This window comes from Gopherus evgoodei, chromosome 3 (assembly GCF_007399415.2).
Source record: "Gopherus evgoodei ecotype Sinaloan lineage chromosome 3, rGopEvg1_v1.p, whole genome shotgun sequence".
NCBI lineage: Eukaryota > Metazoa > Chordata > Testudines > Testudinidae > Gopherus > Gopherus evgoodei.
In genome coordinates this window covers 101,172,334-101,188,079 of record NC_044324.1, presented here as the reverse complement: position 1 = coordinate 101,188,079, position 15,746 = coordinate 101,172,334, and the positions used below count along the sequence as shown (strand labels likewise).

Genomic DNA, 15,746 nt, shown 5'->3' with positions numbered 1-15,746 from the left:
GAGACGCCCCTCGGGCCTCGCTGCTTCTTGGGCGCCTCTCTGACATTTAGGGGTGTGCCCGCAGGGCGCTGCGCGGACACAGAGGCAGGCCTGTCCCGGGAGGGGGGGCGTTGAGGCTGCCTCGCTTCTCCATCCCCTTCTTTTAGATGTCCCTCTAGAGAGAGTCACAGCTGGACAGGCCGGAGGGGGCTGGGGCACCTGAGTCCCTAGTGATGGAACAAGGGGGTTGCACACTGCGTAGCTTCTGTAGGCTGAGCTCATTGCACATACCAGGGGAGGGATTCCTTGTGTCCCTTCACTTCCCCCCTACAAGCTTCATGTGTGCCCCCTCCCATCCCCCACTATGTCATGGACTCTTTGCTCCCCCACTTCACCACCATCCCCCAGGGCTCTGTGTGCCTCCTATTTCATCTTCCCCATATCAGTATCCCCCATTTTTCTCCCATGCCAGGGTCTCTGTGTGCCTTCTATCCCCTCATTTGCCCCTTCCCCCTATGTCAGTGGCTCTGTGAGCCCCCATTCCCTCTCATGCCAGGACCCTTCATTCCTCCTCCCATAGCAGGGGCTCTGTGTGCACTCCCTATTCCCCCATTCTGATTGGATATGGCATTCCAAAGTTATCACTTTACACACTAACAGAGAAATGCCATCATGCTGAATGGAAGCCCTCACTACACTCAGCCAATCAAAGAACACATTTATGTTACATATGTTCTGTCCATTAGGAAGTTTAGAAATAGGAACATCACAGGAACCACAGAGCACCTGGTCTTCACAAAAAAAAGTTTTGATTAGGTGTTTGTTTGTTGCCCAAAAGTCATTTATACTCAAGCAAACAAAAACTCACTGATATTTATTCCATTCACACTGACTCAGAGGAAAACATTCCAAGCTCTAAACTTCGTAGTTGGGAAACTTGAGCAAGAGAAGGTTCCTGCTTCTTTGCAAGTTGCTGCTATAACAGGTTTATTGTGTAATTATAGTTTATTATTATTTATGTGTCAGTACCCCCCAGAATGTGTTAGGTATTATCTACAAATATAGGGAAGACAAATATAGTCACAGCCCTGAGGAGCTCAATCCTGCAAATGTGCCCATGCTTGACTTTATGCATGTGAACAGTCCCATTGCAGTTAAGTTTGTAAAAGGCCCAAGAGCTTGTGAGAGACACTTAATAGCAATTGAAATAAATATCTTAATTTTTTATTGATGTCAATGAGAGTTTTCACTGAGTAAGGTGTGTGAACTAAGACCCCTAGCCAAAGATAATATGCATGCTTGCCATATGATACTTTTCATTCATAATTTTCAAAACACTTAGCAAACTATCTTTATCACAGTTTAACAAATTTTTGTCAGGGTATATAATGTACTTAGTGTAAAATAGTTTACATTATTCACTTGTGACCCTAAAAAAATATTCTTTAAAAAATTGTTTTTTAGTTTTTTTAGATCTTTAATTGTTTTTTCCCTTTTCCAGTTATAGGTTCAATATGCTATTAAATGCTGACCAAGTAAATCTAATTGGACAAGTGTTTGAATCCTATGTTTTGGAACATCACAGGAATGACATTTTGCATATCTTAAAGGAAAGAGATGATGAGGGACACTACCCAGTGATTGTTGATGCTCTTACTCTTTTTGAGACCAACATGGAAATTGGAGAATATTTCAATGCATTTCCAAATGAAGTGCTCCCTATTTTTGATAATGCATTGCGCAGGGCAGCCATGACAGCTCTGCAATCTGCTTCCCAAACTCATGATTTTAGCATTAAGCAGAATCTTCATGCCAGAATATCAGGTGAGTCATTGAGGTGTGTAATTCCATGAGATGTTGTGGATTAATGTTTTATTGACAAAGGGTAGTATTCACAAGAGAATTGGGTGCCACCTAACCCTGTAGGCACCTAAAGTTCCTAAAGACTGAACAATCCACTGGTTAGGGCACCTGAGAGGTCCGAGACCCAGGTTCCATTGCCCTGCTTCCAATCAGGCAGAGCGGGGATTTGAACCTAGGTCCACACATCCTGGGTGAGTGCCATAACTAATGGGCCAAAGATCATAAGGGGGCACCAGCACTACTGGCTCTTCCTCAGTTTTTCCTGAAAAAGGATATAGGTGCCTAACTCCAGGAGAGGGTTCCTAGCTGTGGATCCCCAAAAGAGATGATGCCTCACTCTGGCCAAGAGTTAGGCACCTAATTCCCTTTAAGGAGTGCAACTTAGGCCACATCAATATAGTTCTCCCCATATATTATATAAAGAGCCCTTGGCACCTAATTCAGAACTTTGAATTCCACTGGGCAACAGAGCAGTGTAATGCTGAGCATTGCAGTGCCTTAATCTTCATTGTACATCCCACCTTAAAAGTTCCAGTGTACTCTATTTACCAGGAACTAGTGCAGTGCCTGGTGGGAGAAATGACTGTCCTCTGTGTTTTTATTTTTGCAATTTTGATATGTAAGGAACAATAAGGACTTTAAATATATTAGAAACAAAAGAAATCCTAGCAGCGAAATAAACCTGTACTAGATGCAGATGGCAAAATTGTTAATGATGCAGAAAAGACAGACATGTTCAATAAATATTTCTGTTCTGTATTTGAAAAGAAGCAGGATGTGCTTTGTTCAAAGGAGAATGATAAATACTTTCCAGACCACTAATAAGTGTGGAGGATGTTGAACAACATCTTCTAGGGATAAACATTCTTAAAGGAGCAGACCTGGATAGCTTGCATCAAGAGACCTAAAGATCTGGCTGGGGAGATCTCTTGCCTGCTGATATTCCAAGAATTTTTAAAAATGAACACCAGGGTAATTCCAAAAGACTGGAAGAGTACTAATGTTATGCCAAAAAACTTAAGTGGATGACCTGGAGAACTATAGGCTGGTTAGCCTGACAACAATCCGGGGGGAAATAACAGAAAAGCTGAAATGGGATATTGTTAAAAAATTAAAAGCTAAGAATATAATTAATGCCAGTTAACATGATTTTACAGAAAATAATATTGTCAAAGAAACCTGATTTCATTCTTGGATGAGATTGCTAGTTTGAATGATAAAGGTAACTACATAGTTGTATCAGAAGGGTAGCCGTGTTAGTCTGGATCTGTAAAAACCAACAGAGTCCTGTGGCATCTTGTAGACTAACAGATGTGTTGGAGCATGAGCTTTCACTTTATATTTCTGTAAGGTGACTGACTTAATATTTATGACATTCTGATTAAAAATTAGCACGGTGTAGAACACAGTTAAATGATTGTGAACTGGCTAATTGACAGATCTCAGTAGTTGTTAACAGGGAAATATTGAATGGGGGTGTTTCTAGTGAGCTTCTGTAGGGATCAGTCTGAGGCTTGACAAGATTTGACATTTTCATCTATGATCTGTAAATAAAAATAAAATCATTGCTGATAAAATTTGCAGATGACAGAAAGATTGATAGGATGGTGAATAGCGGTGGGAACAGGGCAGTGCAAGTGATCCGTATGCTGGGCCCATTCAAACAAAATGCATTTTAATACAGCCAAAGGCAAAGTTACACATCTCAGAACAAGGAATACAGGCCATAATTACAGTGTTGGGGATTGTATCCTGGAAAGCAGCGACTCTGAAAAGGACTTAGTGGACTTACTGAACATGAGCTCCCAGTTTGATGCTGTGGCAGAAAGGGCTAATGCAATCCTTGGATGTGTAAACAGAGAAATAGCGAGTAAGAATCGGGAGGTGATTTTGGCTCCATATATGAAAATGGTGCAACTGATATTGGAATATTCTCTACAGTTCTGGTGTCCACATTTTAAAAACGATGTTGAAAAACTGGAGAAGGGTGTAGAAAAGCGCCACAACAATTATGTGAGGGCTGGAGAAAATGCCTAGCAGTGAGTAACTTAAAGAGTTTGGTCTGTTTAGTGTAGCTACAAAAAGCTTGAGAGATGACTTAATTATGGGGTATAAGTTCCTTTACGAGGAGAAAAGACTAGGTACTAAAGGGTTCTTTAACAGAGAAAGGAATAACAAGAATCGGTAGCTGGAAGCTGAAGCCAGACAAATTCAAATTGGAAATAATTTTTTACCAGTGAAGGTAATTAACCATTGGAGCAAACAATCAAGGGAATTGGTGAATTCTCCATCTCCTGATGTCTTCAGATCAAGAGTGGACACCTTTCTGGAAGATATGCCTTAGCCAAACACAAGTTATTGGGATCAATGCAGGGGTAATTGGAGGAAATATAATGTCCGTGATCTACAGGAGGTCAGACTAGATGATCTAGTAATCCCTTCTGGCCTTAAACTCTGTGAATCTTTGAGAGTCAACAGAGAACTGCTATTTGTCTAAGAAAAGCAGAAAATGTAGCCCTCATTAACAAAGCCAAAGAAACCCCCAACACAATTTGCAACAAACCGGTGTTGCCTCTATAAAACCCTGCATGAGAGAACAGAAAATTTTCACGAGATAAAAGGCTTGGTTACAATTAAAGGAGCATTATTTGAAATTCTCAAGACCAGTCCAGAGAAAGAGTTGTTATAATTACTGTTTTTTATTTGTATTACAATATTTGTATTATAATATTAAATTTGATTTAGGTACAATTATATTAATACATAAAAGTCTCTTAGAAAAAAATTACATTACTTGAACTAATGTATTATAAAGACAAATGTACTGTATCAAATCCAATATTATCTACAACAGTTAGTAAAATGAAGGTGGGGATGGAAACTGAGGAAAAGATGAGGGTGTAATGATAATCTAAGGTCTTAATGTGTGGAGCTCCTTGCAAGATCGGGGCTTAAATCAAAACTTGTATATTTATTTGTAGTACTGGGACAGGCAAGTCTAGGCTAACCCAGAATTAAAGCCTGCCCCCTCAACTGAAAGTGAGGAACCGCTAAGTCCAGGCTGAAATTGATTGCTGGGAACAACAAAGGAGAAAACAGAACAGGAATGAGGATAAAGGTTGAAAATCCTTGTTCCAGAGAGGGACACCAAGCATAGAACCCTGAACAGCACTCATGGCTACTGCTCCTCGAAGGCATCCGAGGAGTCAGTGGACGCTGCCCAGAGAAGCTGTGCGCAGAGGCATGAGCAGACAAGGGACTAGTAATATACCCTAAAGTTGCAGAACACCCTCTTGTCTAGTAACTTCCTCCTGGTATGATGGATGGCCATTTTGGCCAGTGCCAGGAGGAAGTTGACAAGAAGACAGATGGGGTATGCAAACAGCACGGAGGTGCAGGGAAAAGTGCAACCAGAACCTCAACAGGAGTTTCTGGAGGCGCTAGAAGAGGGGCTGCAACCTGATGCACTCTGTGTAGATGTGCACCAGTGCCTCCCTCTTGCCGCAGAAGGGACGGATATTTTGGGAGTGTGTGAACTGTGCCAAGTACATGCCCAGGGTCATGGCTCCATGGAGGAGCTTCCAGCTAATATCCCCACTGGGTCGTAGAACCAGAGTGGAGTACAGACTGGCTTGCCAGAGTTCCTTTCACTCCACAAGCAGCAACAGGTCTTGCCATTTGGTGAGGAGGGAGACACAAGGGTGAAGATGTGGATGGTATGAAGAATGAATGTGTACAGATGTTTTCTGGGCATGTCTTGGAGGCGAACTGACTAAATGTCATTCAGGCAACTCAGGTGGCCTTAGGGGTGACTGGGGAAGCTCGCAGGTTCGATGATGAGTTCTGGAGGGCCAGGAGCAAGGGGTGGGCAGGGAGCACCATCCTGGCAGGACCTTCTTGAAGAAAGTGAGAGAAGCAAGAGGCAAAATTGTCCTCGCCTACTGCAACATATGACAGTGGACACACAGGGTGGGCAGCCCGACCTGCTGGCCAAGTACCACAAGGTCCACCCAGTCCTTCAGATCATAGTCCAGAAGGTCTCTGATTCTGGTGTCACCAGCCAGGACTGTCCTCTGACACCAATTAAGACTCCATCCCCTGCACACTTAGATGGGGGCTGTGTAGCAGGGGTTCTGTGAGCAGGTCCTCCACCTCAGTGGCCCCTATGCACCTGGTTGCTGACGCTAGCTTCCAGGTCCTGAGGAGGTCCTAGTAAAAGGCTGGAAGCTCAGAGAGGTCTCGGGAGAAAGCTACATGCCCAGATAGAGCAGCGGACCCACACCCCACTAGATGACATGGTGCGTGGGTGAAAAAGAGATTGCCTGCCACCTGTCCTCAATCATCAGACCAGAGCTCCATGATGCTGGAGGAATGTGCCCAGCAAGATGTGAAATCAAGAAATGTAAATGTGGTCCAACTGGGAATGGCACAGTTGAATGTCCTCTACCTAGACATAAGTGAAGGTGGTGGAGTTGTCCAGGTGTTAGTCTAACCAGGGAGTGATGGTTGATAATCTCCCTGAGAACGTCCATGGTGGCCTGGCACTTCTCTAGCCTGACGTGGTCCTGTGCTTCTTCCAGAGTAGGGTGACCAGACAGCAAATGTGAAAAATCAGGATGGGGGTGGTGAGGTAATAGGATCCTATATAAAAAAAAGACCCCAAAATCGGGACTGTCCCTATAAAATCGGGACATCTGGTCACCCTATTCCAGGGTAGTGTTAAAATTCATGCCCAGGATCAGGCAGTTATGAGGATCCAGAGTGCTGAGAAAGGCAGATGCCTGCTGATAGAACTGCACTGGCTCTGGTCCTGTTATGGGGGATAGAAGTTAACCAGGAAAAACCTGTGTAGGGGTCAGGAAATTCCATGAGTTTGCACTTAGTTTCAGATGCATTCTTTCATTGGTGTGGAGAAGCATTGTTTGCACCTCAACCCTTTAGGAAAGTAGCAGGGTGTACAGCAGAGAGTGGTTAGCTCTTCATCCCTCTCTAACCCTTCAGCAGCATGACTGTTGCAGATGCTTTAGTACAATTCTGGGACATGGTTAACAGATGGTTGGGGCTAGTATACCCTACAAGACAGAGTTATAGTTTAATCAGTTTGGGGGTAGTTTATCTGCATTGTAACTCCTCTGACACTATTGATTTTTGTAGTACAGATTTTTGTAGTGCTGCTCGCCAGGAGCAGCTCCAGGCCCCAGCACGCCAAGCGCGTGCTTGGGGCGGCAAGCCGTGTGGGGCTCTCTGCCGGCGCCGCGAGGGCGGCAGGCAGGCTGCCCTCAACGGCTTGCCTGCGGAGGGTCCGCTGGTCCCGCAGCTTCAGTGGACCTCTCGCAGGCTTGCCTGCGGAGGGTCTGCTGGTCCCGCAGCTTCAGAGGACAGAGTGCCCCCCACGGCTTGCCACCCCGTACTTGGGGCGGCAAAATTCCTAGAGCCGCCCCTGCTGCTCACTTTAAAATCAGAATATATTGTTGGAAGAAATCAGTAATAAAAGAACATTTCATCCTTTTTGTCACAATGTATTGTCCTTTCTATTGACATTAAATTTGTTGTCAAGATGTTGATATTGAAAGCAATGCCATGCATGATTACTTGAAGTTGGTTACTCCTATAAGCCAGGAGTTAGTGGTTTCCTATGTTGGCCAAGTGTGATTGCAGCTTTTCCGAAAGTTACTAAAATATTAGTATTGTGCCTGGAGAACTCCTGGCCTTTGAGCTAAGGGTTTCAGTTTCCCATTACACAGAGTTATATCAGGCCTGAGATCCTTATGATAATTTCCAAGAAGTTATCACTCTGATATAAATATATACTGTACTAAAATCCATTAATTTCTTAATATAAGATTTTGAATGTTGACTTTATTTCTGTAGTTAATAAAAAATTGCGGAAGCATTTATCAGATGTTAGTAGTATCAGACAGACTTAATGTTTATTAATTAAAATGTTATTATATAGACCTATGTCCCTGGATTTTGATGGTATATGTTTACTTAATCTTTCAATAGTGTCAGGTTAGAAGAATCAGTTATACAATATACAGTATCTGCTGTTTCACCCCACTAAACCTTGTTTCAAAAAGTTATCATCAGTAGACATACGTACATTCAGGAATATAATCTGAATTGCGATTCTGTCTTTCATAATCCTATTTTGTGAGTTCCTCTAGCAAAAAATAAAACAATTTGCCACCCATTTTACAATTTATGCAGACTTTATGCAACTATTAATTTTATGATATAAAAGGGATGCATGACCTCTTCTTTCTTACTAGTTCAAAATCATTAAATGTGATGTAGCTTCCTTTTTCTAAACCAATTTTCTGATTGCTTTTGCACACCTCTTTGCTTTATAATGAGCATCTTTTTTTTAATCATAGTGTTATGGGGTTATAGATTAAGCTACCAGAGACGTAGCAGGCGCTATAGGAGTCAAATACTTTTCTGATAGACCATACCTACCGAAAGGCTGATTATTGCTGCAGGAATAAAAAGGGTGAGCTACATGGATTAAAGGTTCTTTCAGCATAATTTCCTAAAGATGCTGTCTTCCCTTAAATGGGCATAAAGGACTAGAAACTTTTTGATTTGTGGAGTTTCTCATCACTCTTCCAAAGTGGATCAGTAGGGCATTGCTTTCCTCCCACTATGGAAGGAGCAGGGGGAACAGCCCTGAACACAGTAGAGAATATAGTCTCTCATTTAACCAAAGAAAAAAATGTTCTTGAATAGGAACATCATCTCATCTGCAAATTCGACACCATCAGCTCAGGATTAAACAAAGACTGTGAATGGCTTGCCAATTACAGAACCAGTTTCTCCTCCGTTGGTTTTCACACCTCAACTGCTAGAACAGGGCCTCATCCTCCCTGATTGAACTAATCTCGTTATCTCTAGCTTGCTTGCCTATATATACCTGCCCCTGGAAATTTCCACTACATGCATCTGACGAAGTGGGTATTCACCCACGAGAGCTTATGCTCCAAAACATCTGTTAGTCTATAAGGTGCCACAGGACTCTTTGCTGCTTTTACAGATCCAGACTAACACGGCTACCCCTCTGATACTTGAATAGGAAAAGGATGTCTAGGAATCCAAAACTGGGAGAAAGCGTCTTTCTCCCTTGGGTAGGGAAGGGGGTGAGAGCAGCCCTTGGCATATGCACTGGTTAGGGTCAGGTGGGGTGAGAGAAGCTGCACTCAGCTGCACAGACCCCTCTGCTTTAGAGGGAATTAAAAGATAAACTTGTCTACTTGAAGTTTTGTATTATGCAAATATGAATGCATAAGATTTCCTTTCACTGCAAATCTGTTCATGGATGAGGGAGTTTTTGTTTAATTATCATTAGCCTACCAGTGTGTGCTCAGTAGCAAAGCATTTATGTAAAGCTCAACCTATAATGTTATTACTAATGTACTAAAACCTACTCAAGGACACATGTACACCTCAGGCAAAGAGTTTGGGAAACAAAGTAAAATGAGTGGATTAGAGTCTCTGTATTGCTCAAAATACATTAATTTCCTTCCAAATCTAGTCTCTCTCTCTCTCTCTCTCTCTCTCTCTCTGCCCTACTGATGCTCACTCAGACAGTCATGCCACAAAGATGTTCAGTAGCCAACTGAAGTGCTACAGCTTTCTCCCTGGTGTCAGGTGTGCTATGCTTTATGAAGGTCATAGAGTTCATGCCTGTTACTGGAAAAAATTATGCCAAAGGCTAAAATATAAGGAAATACATTGTTCTCCAGTGTTCCAAGGGAGCAGGGAGGGGAAATTCTGTCACAGTTACACGTAATAGCTCACTTTACTATGTAATATTAAAGAAAATAGTAACTTCGTAGGAGGCAGCTATTCGTGTTATCACATATCAAGTATTCTAAAGTGCATTTATTTTTGAAAAGGAGTTGTAGGCTGTTGAAGTACATTAATCTTCCTAGCTAAGGGCTTTGTCCTGCATGATTCTAAATGCCTTATGGCCAATAGAATGAAGGGCTCAGCATTGACTCTTAGGGTAGAACTAGAGCAGGGCAAGTACTGCAAAAAATGTACTATGACTATTTGTTTGAACTTATAAGTGAACATGCTTCAGTTGTGTTCATAACTCCTTTGTATTTGTTTTCTGTCAACTTTCCTGAAAGTGAGTTTTACTAGTACTGATCCTAGAGGAAAGAATTTTAAGGTCAGATGCTCACAGAATGTGAATTTTAAATTTTGTTAGCTTGGGGATTCACACCAGATTATGAGTTAATGCTTGTTTAACCAAGGAAACAATACCATATGATTTATATGGCTGATCGCAGATAAATAGCAAATCATAGAAGGTGGTAAATGAAAGTCATAGAGTAAATTAAACTCACTAAAAGATCATCAAATAATTTCAGTTAATAAATTCATTTGAGAAAAATCCATGAACAGGAGAAGGCAAAAACCCTCAAATCAGTCACAATAAATTACTGCTTAGCTTTTGGTCAGAATAGGATTGTAATGCTGTTATATTTTCTCTCCATGTTAATTCTCTTATGTGTTTTGATATTTGTGACTAGTATGTTAGATTAATGAAATGGCCATGGATGCTATTCACATCTGTCTTTTTCTCCTTTTTCAGTTGAGAAAACAGCTTTGTACCATACACTGCTAATGAAGATTCATTTCATGTTTATAAACTTAGACTTGCCGTCTTAATAATGTATGTATTTTCATTTAACAGGTTTGCCTGTTTGCCCTGAGCTAACCAGAGAACGTATACCTAAAACCAGAGATGTGGGTCACTTTTTGTCTGTTACTGGAACTGTTATTCGTACCAGTCTAGTGAAAGTCCTGGAATTTGAACGGGATTACATGTGTAACAAGTGCAAGCACATTTTCGTGGTCAAAGCTGATTTTGAGCAGTACTATGCTTTCTTCCATCCATCAACCTGCCCTAATGAAGAAGGCTGCAATTCATCTAAATTCACTTGTCTCTCAGGAACATCCTCTGTTCCCACCAGCTGCAGAGACTATCAAGAAATCAAAATTCAGGAACAGGTAAAAAAAAAAAAATAGAGGGAAGAGGAGAAATAAAATAAATGAATCGTAGAAAAATAAATTACTCTAGTAAAAGTATTACGGCATTCGTTGCTGGGGTAAGCAAGTGCAATCCCAACAGAGTTATATCTGTTTATGCCAGTGATGAATTGTCCCCTTATAACTAGTAAAAGATTTCTTAACGTGCTACTATAAGTGGAAGAACTCTATAAACCCTTTACAGTTATTTAGAACAATTGCCCAGGTGAAAGGAAAGCTACCGGACACCTTTATCCTGCAATTCCAAAACTTCAAGCTAAAGAACTAGAAAAATGAATATCCGCAGAAACACCCATGCAAGTTTATTCCATTTGCTATATGACTATATTATTTGAAGTCATTTTTATGCATTATTAGAAATACATACAGCCAATGCCTGGATTAAATTAGGGTATTCATAAATTAAGTATTAAGTGTGTGTAGTCCATCAGTTCAACAATGATATTTTCATGCTCTCTCTTGTTGTGGATTCTGGAGTGACTCTGAAGTCCAAACCATGACACGCTTGCTCGTGAGCAGATCAGGCAGGCAAAGTAATTGGTGAGCGTCTTGATAGCTATAGCAGTAGTATGATGCATTTCCCTTGCAGCTAACAATTGGTTATTTCTGTCCTCTTCAAAGGCTTGGTAAGCTCTGAGTGTCGTGTGCTGCTAGGCTGATCTATTTAAAGCAGCCTTCTCAAGATCATCCAGTTTTATTGCACCAAAGTGTATGCTCTTGTAGCGCTTTCTGGGGTGGCCTTGATTCCAATGTCCTTGTGCTGATTCTCCATAGAAAATTTTTCTGGGGAGTCGATACTCAGGCATCCTAATGACGTGTCTAACTCAACATGTTGGGCTTTTATCAGCATGGCCTCGATGCTTATGGCATTTTACTTTTGTAGAACCTCCAGGTTTGGCAATTTTGACCTGCCAGCAGATCCCCATAATGGCACTCAGACACTGCATATGGAAGGCCTCTAGCTGTTTGATATGCCATTTGTATGGTGCCCAGGTCTCACAGCCATAGAGGGGAGATGTGAGCACAAAAGCATTATAAAGTTTTATTTTTGTTGAGAGAGTTATGTTGTGGGATTTCAGGACTTTGTTACGTAACTTTCCTAATGACTGAGAAGCTTTCTGTATCCTGTTCGTAATCGCTTTGTCAAGAGATCCATCATGGCAGATGTTGCTGCTGAGAGAGGTAAAACTGTCAACGTGCTTTAGTTATAGGGGTATGGCATGGAGTGGTGAAGATGATTGGTGCAACACCACATTTTTCTCCAGGTTGATTGTGAGGCCAAACAATTTTGATGCTTCAGCAAAGCAATCTGTGATGCACTGGAGATCTTCCCCTGTGTGTGCTAAGAGGGCACAATCATCTGCAAAGAGTGCTTCTCTTATTAGAAGTTCTGTTACTTTTGTTTTTGCTTTAAGCCTTGTAAGATTGAAGACTGAGCTGTTATGTCTGTATCTGATGCCTCTGTTGAGCCCATCTGTAGCATGGTTGAGAACTTGGGTGAAGAAGAGGTTGAACAATACAAGGGCAAGGACACAGCCTTGTTTGTCTCCATATGAAATGGGAAAGGAGTCAGTGAGATCTCCATTAAAAAGTACCTGACCTTGCATCCCCTCAGGAAATAAATGAATGAACTTTACCAGTTTTGGTGGGCAACCAAGTTTGCTGAGGATAATCCGTAATCCTTCTCTGTTACAGTATCAAATGCTTTTGTCAGATCAATGAAAACACTGAACAGATTCATGTTTTGTTCAATACATTTTTCTTGTGTTTGCCTGATACTGAAAATCACATCTATGGTGCTATGATCAGGTCTGAATCTGCACTGAGTGTCCGGTAGTTTGGCTTCTGAGACAGATGAAGTCAGTTGGTTCAGGAGGACACAAGCAAAGATTTTTCCAGCGACAGATAGATAGATTCGTAGATTGTAGGACTGGAAGAGACCTCAAGAGGTCATTGAGTACAGTCCCCTGCCCTCATGGAAGGATGGCAAATACTGTCTAGACCATCCCTGATAGACGTTTATCTAACCTACTCTTAAATATCTCCAGAGATGGAGATTCCACAACCTCCCTAGGCAGTTTATTCCAGTGTTTAACCACCCTGACATTTAGGAGCTTTTTTTCTAATGTCCAACTTAAACCTCTCTTGCTGCAGTTTAAGCCCATTGCTTCTTGTTCTATCCTTAGAGGCTAAGGTGAACAAATTTTCTCCCTCCTCCTTATGACGCCCTTTTAGATACCTGAAAACTGCTATCATGTCCCCTCTCAGTCTTCTCTTTTCCAAATTAAACAAACCCAATTCTTTCAGCCTTCCTTCATATGAAATGTTCTCTAGACCTTTAATCATTCTAGATGCTCTTCTCTGGACCCTCTCCAGTTTCTCCACATCTTTCTTGAAATGTGGTGCCCAGAACTGGACACAATATTCCAGTTGAGGCCTAACCAGCGCAGAGTAGAGCTGTCATTAACCTAGTCCCAGATTTGGACCTTAGAGTCCAAAATATGTGGGTTAGCATGAAAACCTCCAAGCTTAGTTACCAGCTTGGACCTGGTAAAGCTGCCACCACCCAAAAAATTAGAGTGTTTTGGGGCACTCTGGTCCCCCCAAAAACCTTCCCTGGGGACCCCAAGACCCAAATCCCTTGAGTCTCACAACAAAGGGAAATAAACCTTTTCCCTTCCCCCCTCCAGGTGTCCCTGGAGAGAGAGAGACTGAAGCAAACTCCGTGAATCTAAACAGAGGGACTCCACCCTCCCCGTTCCCAGCCTTGGAAAACAGAAGTACCGAGAGTTAATCTCTCTTTCCCCCCTCACCCAGAGGGAATGCAAAGTCAGGCTAGTAAATCTCACACACACAGATTTCCCCCTGACTTCTTCCTCCCACCAATTTCCTGGTGAGTACAGACTCAATTCCCTGGAATTCCCCACTAAAGAAAAACTCCAACAGGTCTTAAAAAGAAAGCTTTATATAAAAAAGAAAGAAAAGTACATAAAAATGGTCTCTCTGTAATAAGGTGACACATACAGAGTCAATTGCTTAAAAGAAATATGAATAAACAGCCTTATTCAAAAAGAATACAATTCAAAGCACTCCAGCAACTATATTCATGTAAATACAAAAGAACATATAAATCCCTATCTGATCTTTGGTACTTACAACTGGGAAACAGAAGATTAGAAAGCAGGAAACAGAAATCACTTCTCATAGCCGAGAGAGCATACAGGCAGAAGAACCAAGAACAAAGGACTCCCACACAAAGTTCCCTCCACCCAGATTTGAAAAAGTCCTGTTTCCTGATTGGTCCTCTGGTCAGGTGTTCCAGATCACTTCTTTCCAGGTGAAAGAGACATTAACCCTTAGCTATCTGTTTATGACAAGAGCGGAAGAATGACTTCTCGTGTCTTGCTCACAACACACTTGTTAATCATGTTTGCTTTTTTTGCAACAGAATCACACTGTTGACTCATATTTAGCTTGTGGTCCACTATAACCCCTAGATCCCTTTCTGCCATACTGTTTCCTAGACAGTCTCTTCCCATTCTGTGTGTGTGAAACTGATTGTTCCTTCCTAAATAGAGCACTTTGCATTTGTCTTTATTAAACTTCATCCTGTTTACCTCAGACCATTTCTCCAATTTGTTGAGATAATTTTGAATTATGACCCTATCCTCCAAACCAGTTGCAGTCCCTCACAGTTTGGTATCATCTGCAAACTTGAGAAGCGTACTTTCTATGCCAATATCTAAGAAGTTGATGAAGATATTGAACAGAGCCAGTCCCGAAACAGACCCCTGTGGGACTCCACTTGTTATACTTTTTCAGTAGGATTGGGAACCATTAATAACTACTCTCTGAGTACAGTTATCCAGCTAGTTATGCACCCACCTTATAGTAGCCCCATCTAAATTGTGTTTGCCTAGTTTATTGATAAGAATATCATGCGAGACTGTATCAAATGCCTTACTAAAGTCTAGGTATACCACATCCACCGCTTCTTCCTTATCCACAAGACTCGTTATCCTATCAAAGAAAGCTATCAGATTGGTTTGACATGATTTGTTCTTTACAAATCCATTCTGGCTATTCCCTATCACCTTACCACCTTCCAAATGTTTGCAGATGACTTCCTTAATTACTTGCTCCATTATCTTCCCTGGCACAGAAGTTAAACTAACTGGTCTGTAGTTTCCTGGGTTGTTTTTATTTCCCTTTTTATAGATGGGCACTATATTTGCCCTTTTCCAGTCTTCTGGAATCTCTCCCGTCTCCCATGATTTTCCAAAACTAATAGCTAGAGGCTCAGATACCTCCTCTATTAGCTCCTTTAGTATTCTAGGATGCATTTCTGGTGACTTGCAGGCATCTAACTTTTCTAAGTGATTTTTAACTTGTTCTTTTTTCATTTTGTCTTCCAAACCTGCATCCTTCCCTTTAGCATTCACTGTGTTAGGCATTCCTTCAGACTTCTCGGTGAAGACCGAAACAAAGAAGTCATTGAACATCTCTGCCATTTCCAAGTTTCCTGTTACTATTTCTCCCTCCTCACTGAGCAGTGGGCCTACCCTGTCCTTGGTCTTCCTCTTGCTTCTAATGTATTGATAAAAAGTCTTCTTGTTTCCCTTTATTCCCATAGCTAGTTTGAGCTCATTTTGTGCCTTTGCTTTTCTAATCTTGCCCCTGCATTCCTGTGTTGTTTGCCTATATTCATCCTTTGTAATTTGTCCTAGTTTCCATTTTTTATATGACTCCTTTTTATTTTTTAGGTCATGCAAGATCTCGTGACTAAGCCAAGCTGGTCTTTTGCCACATTTTCTATCTTTCCTACCCAGCGGAATAAATTGCTTTTG

General features: G+C 41.6%; 1 protein-coding gene across 5 annotated transcripts in view; it reads left to right on the top strand.

Moving 5' to 3' along the window:
* The window catches only part of MCM9 (minichromosome maintenance 9 homologous recombination repair factor), a 74,534-nt gene that overhangs the window by 828 nt on the left and 57,960 nt on the right, over positions 1-15,746 (top strand). For all 5 annotated transcript variants that reach the window (XM_030556191.1, XM_030556190.1, XM_030556194.1 and 2 more), the window contains exons 2-3: positions 1,481-1,803; positions 10,544-10,860. In XM_030556191.1, coding sequence (XP_030412051.1) covers positions 1,494-1,803; positions 10,544-10,860 — 627 coding nt within the window. In that variant the 5' untranslated portion in view covers positions 1,481-1,493. The remainder of the gene's footprint in view (positions 1-1,480; positions 1,804-10,543; positions 10,861-15,746) is intronic.